Source organism: Salmo salar, unplaced genomic scaffold, assembly GCF_905237065.1.
Source record: "Salmo salar unplaced genomic scaffold, Ssal_v3.1, whole genome shotgun sequence".
NCBI classification, from domain to species: domain Eukaryota; kingdom Metazoa; phylum Chordata; class Actinopteri; order Salmoniformes; family Salmonidae; genus Salmo; species Salmo salar.
The window spans coordinates 14,825-17,999 of NW_025547180.1; the positions used below are offsets into that span (position 1 = coordinate 14,825).

Genomic DNA, 3,175 nt, shown 5'->3' on the forward strand with positions numbered 1-3,175 from the left:
ATTTTTGTCATACTTAACACATGCCTGGGTTGAACATAAAGCTGGGGTTACGGTTGGTTTTAGTGTTAGTGTTGAGGCTTCGGTTACGGTTGAGACAAATTAAGTTATTATGAGTATGTTAAATGTTTATTATGATTTGGATAAACTGATTGATTGATTTAATTATTTTCAGTTGGGTAAACTTGTTATTTTGAGAGATGGATACATGTATTATTCTTGTATTATTCTGACTTAACTCAATATCTCTACTCAACAACAATATTTCAAATTGAGGTTGGTAAACGTATTGGGCTAGATTTGAGCTGGGATGTTGACATGAAGTTAGAGTTAAGGGTTAGGGTTGAGTCGTGATCTGGACAAAATTAGTTGGGGTTAAGGGTTGAGCTGGGGTGTGGACATGTGGACATGAAGCTAGGGTTAGGGTTGAGCCAGGATGTTGACATGAAGCTAGGGTTACGGTTAGGGTTGAGGGTTAGGGTTTGGGTTGAGCAGTGATGTGGACATGAAGCTAGGGTTAGTTAGGGTTGAGGGTTAGGGTTGAGCAGTGATGTGGAAGTGAAGTTTTTGTTAGATTTGGGGTTGAGCAGAGACTTGGACATGAAGCTAGGTTTAGGGTTGAATCTGTGGTTATGGGTAAGATTAGAGTTGAGACAGGGTGTAGACTTTAATCTACTGTCAAGGTATATTCATACCTAATATAATACATTACACTACCCAAGTGTGTGCTTATTTTGAGTGTTTTACTGTATACTAACTACATACAGTATAACTTATGTAAAGAACTCATGGCCCTAAGGTATTCAAAGTCAAATTTTAAGACAGCCTTGAATGACTTTCCAACAAAACCCCTTAAACCCAGTTTACTTGTTTACAAAGCTAAATTTTGCCTTGTGAGCAGCAAAGCTGTGTTTGTCAACTTTTCCAAGAGAACACCAATGTGTGAACCACACAGCTGTGTTGCAGTCATGTTAAGGTCAACATACAGTCTGAACTGCATAGAATACTGGTCATCTCAAACTGGCAGTTGTAGTGTACTGTACATTTATCACTGTCTCCTGTAAGAAATTCAATCAAATCCAGACATCAATAACCTGCACTTAAATGTACTGGGACTAATGACAACATATATTTAGCTTTCTGCTGCCTTTAGGGTCAACTTCATACCACACCATGATGGAAACTGCTGGGTCATAATGCTGACCTTGGCAGTGCACCTTTTGCCTCTGATTGGATTTCACCTGACCAATCAAACAGTTCCATTAAACGGGGCGGCACACCCGATTCCGCATATATACCAGGGGTGCAGATGAACCCCTTTCATCGACAGGATCATACAGCAACCATGATTTCTCTGGTCTTCGTTCTGCTCATTGGAGCCGCTTGTGAGTATAGTAATGATCATAGAATAAAGAACAGGACTGTTTTAATGATACTAACATCACAAATGTGTTTCTTTGACGTTATTAAGAAATATGTTGTTGTTGTTTTATCATAGTGCTATGCTTTTCCATCTCAAAAGCTGAGGTAATATAGCTAAGAATGTGCCTACTCTCTGTATACAGTCGCCACAGAGGACGACAAGATCGTCGGAGGGTATGAGTGCAAGGCCTACTCCCAGGCCCACCAGGTGTCTCTGAACTCTGGATACCACTTCTGTGGTGGCTCCTTGGTCAATGAGAACTGGGTTGTGTCTGCTGCTCACTGCTACAAGTCGTAAGTAGCCTACCATTTGAACTACTAGCAACATATTGAGTCAATAACAACTAACAACTTGATAAGCTTAACTTTTACAAAACTAAAGGACACAAGTGAACTCCACATTCACATGAACTCTCTCTCTTTCAGCCGTGTGGAGGTGCGTCTGGGCGAGCACAACATCAAGGTGACTGAAGGTAGCGAGCAGTTCATCTCTTCATCCCGCGTGATCCGTCACCCCAACTACAGCTCCTACAACATCGATAATGACATCATGCTGATCAAACTGAGCAAACCCACCACCCTCAACACCTACGTGCAGCCTGTTGCTCTGCCCACCAGCTGTGCCCCCGCTGTCACCATATGTACCGTCTCTGGATGGGGCAGCACCATGAGCTCCAGTGAGTGCAGAACCTAGGTCAAAGGTTACATGTGCCAGTTGGTCATTGACATGGTGACTGAGTGTGTTTACAGGCATAGCAAATGTAGACCTACTATTAAAAACACTGTTATTATGTCTAACTATAACTCTCCTCCTTCAACCTTCCTCCCTCCCTCCCTCCATCCTTCTCTCTCTCTCTCTCTCTCTCTCTCTCTATCTCCCCTCCTTACAGCTGCTGACAGCAACAAGCTGCAGTGCCTGAACATCCCCATCCTGTCCTACAGCGACTGTAACAACTCCTACCCTGGCATGATCACCAACGCCATGTTCTGTGCTGGATACCTGGAGGGAGGCAGGACTCTTGCCAGGTACTTACCACGTACTTACCACACTGACTCAATTCAGTGGTACCAATGATGACTTTAAATGTACTTTTTCAATTGATTAGGGAAATTGAGAATGAAAGAACAGTTCATATCACTTGTCTCCCTTCTTTCTCTCTCTCTCTCTCTCTCTCTCTCTCTCTCTCTCTCTCTCTCTCCCTCTTCTCTCTCTCTCTCTCTCTCTCTCTCTCTCTCTCCCTTCCTCTTATCTCTCTCTCTCTCTCAATCTTTCTCTCTTTCTTTTCTCTCTCTTTATTTCTCTCTCTCTCTCCCTTCCTATCTCGATCTCTCAATCTTTCTCTCTCTTTGTATCTCTCTCTCTCTCTCAGGGGTGACTCTGGTGGCCCTGTGGTGTACAATGTGAGCTCAGGGTAGTTGTGTCCTGGGGGTTAGGGATGTGCTGAGCCCGGTAACCCGGTGTCTACGCCAAGGTAAGACAGAAAACCGGTTTTCCTGTTGTGTTTGAGGGAAAACATGAAAATACATACTCACTGTGATATCCCTTGGTTTTCTGAATGGGAAAAGCATTGTCTATAAAACATTGATTGATGGTTCTCATGTTGCCTCCCATTGAGTGTGTCCCACTAATGTCTCTCTTCTTCTCTTCCTCCAGGTTTGCATCTTCAATGACTGGCTGACCAGCACCATGGCCTCCTGCTAAGTCTGATCCTAGCTCCGGTCCTCCAGAAACACGGTCCCACAACTCTGCAACATC

At 43.6% G+C, this 3,175-nt stretch overlaps 1 protein-coding gene across 1 annotated transcript; it reads left to right on the forward strand.

Moving 5' to 3' along the window:
* The first annotated feature begins 1,285 nt into the window (after positions 1-1,285).
* On the forward strand, positions 1,286-3,121 carry LOC123731739 (trypsin-1-like). The gene is made up of 6 exons (XM_045711138.1): positions 1,286-1,382; positions 1,563-1,713; positions 1,846-2,096; positions 2,310-2,445; positions 2,790-2,820; positions 3,074-3,121. Exons 1-6 carry the CDS (start codon positions 1,307-1,309, stop codon positions 3,119-3,121), a joined length of 693 nt encoding a protein of 230 aa, XP_045567094.1. The 5' UTR covers positions 1,286-1,306.
* Positions 3,122-3,175: the final 54 nt, after the last annotated feature.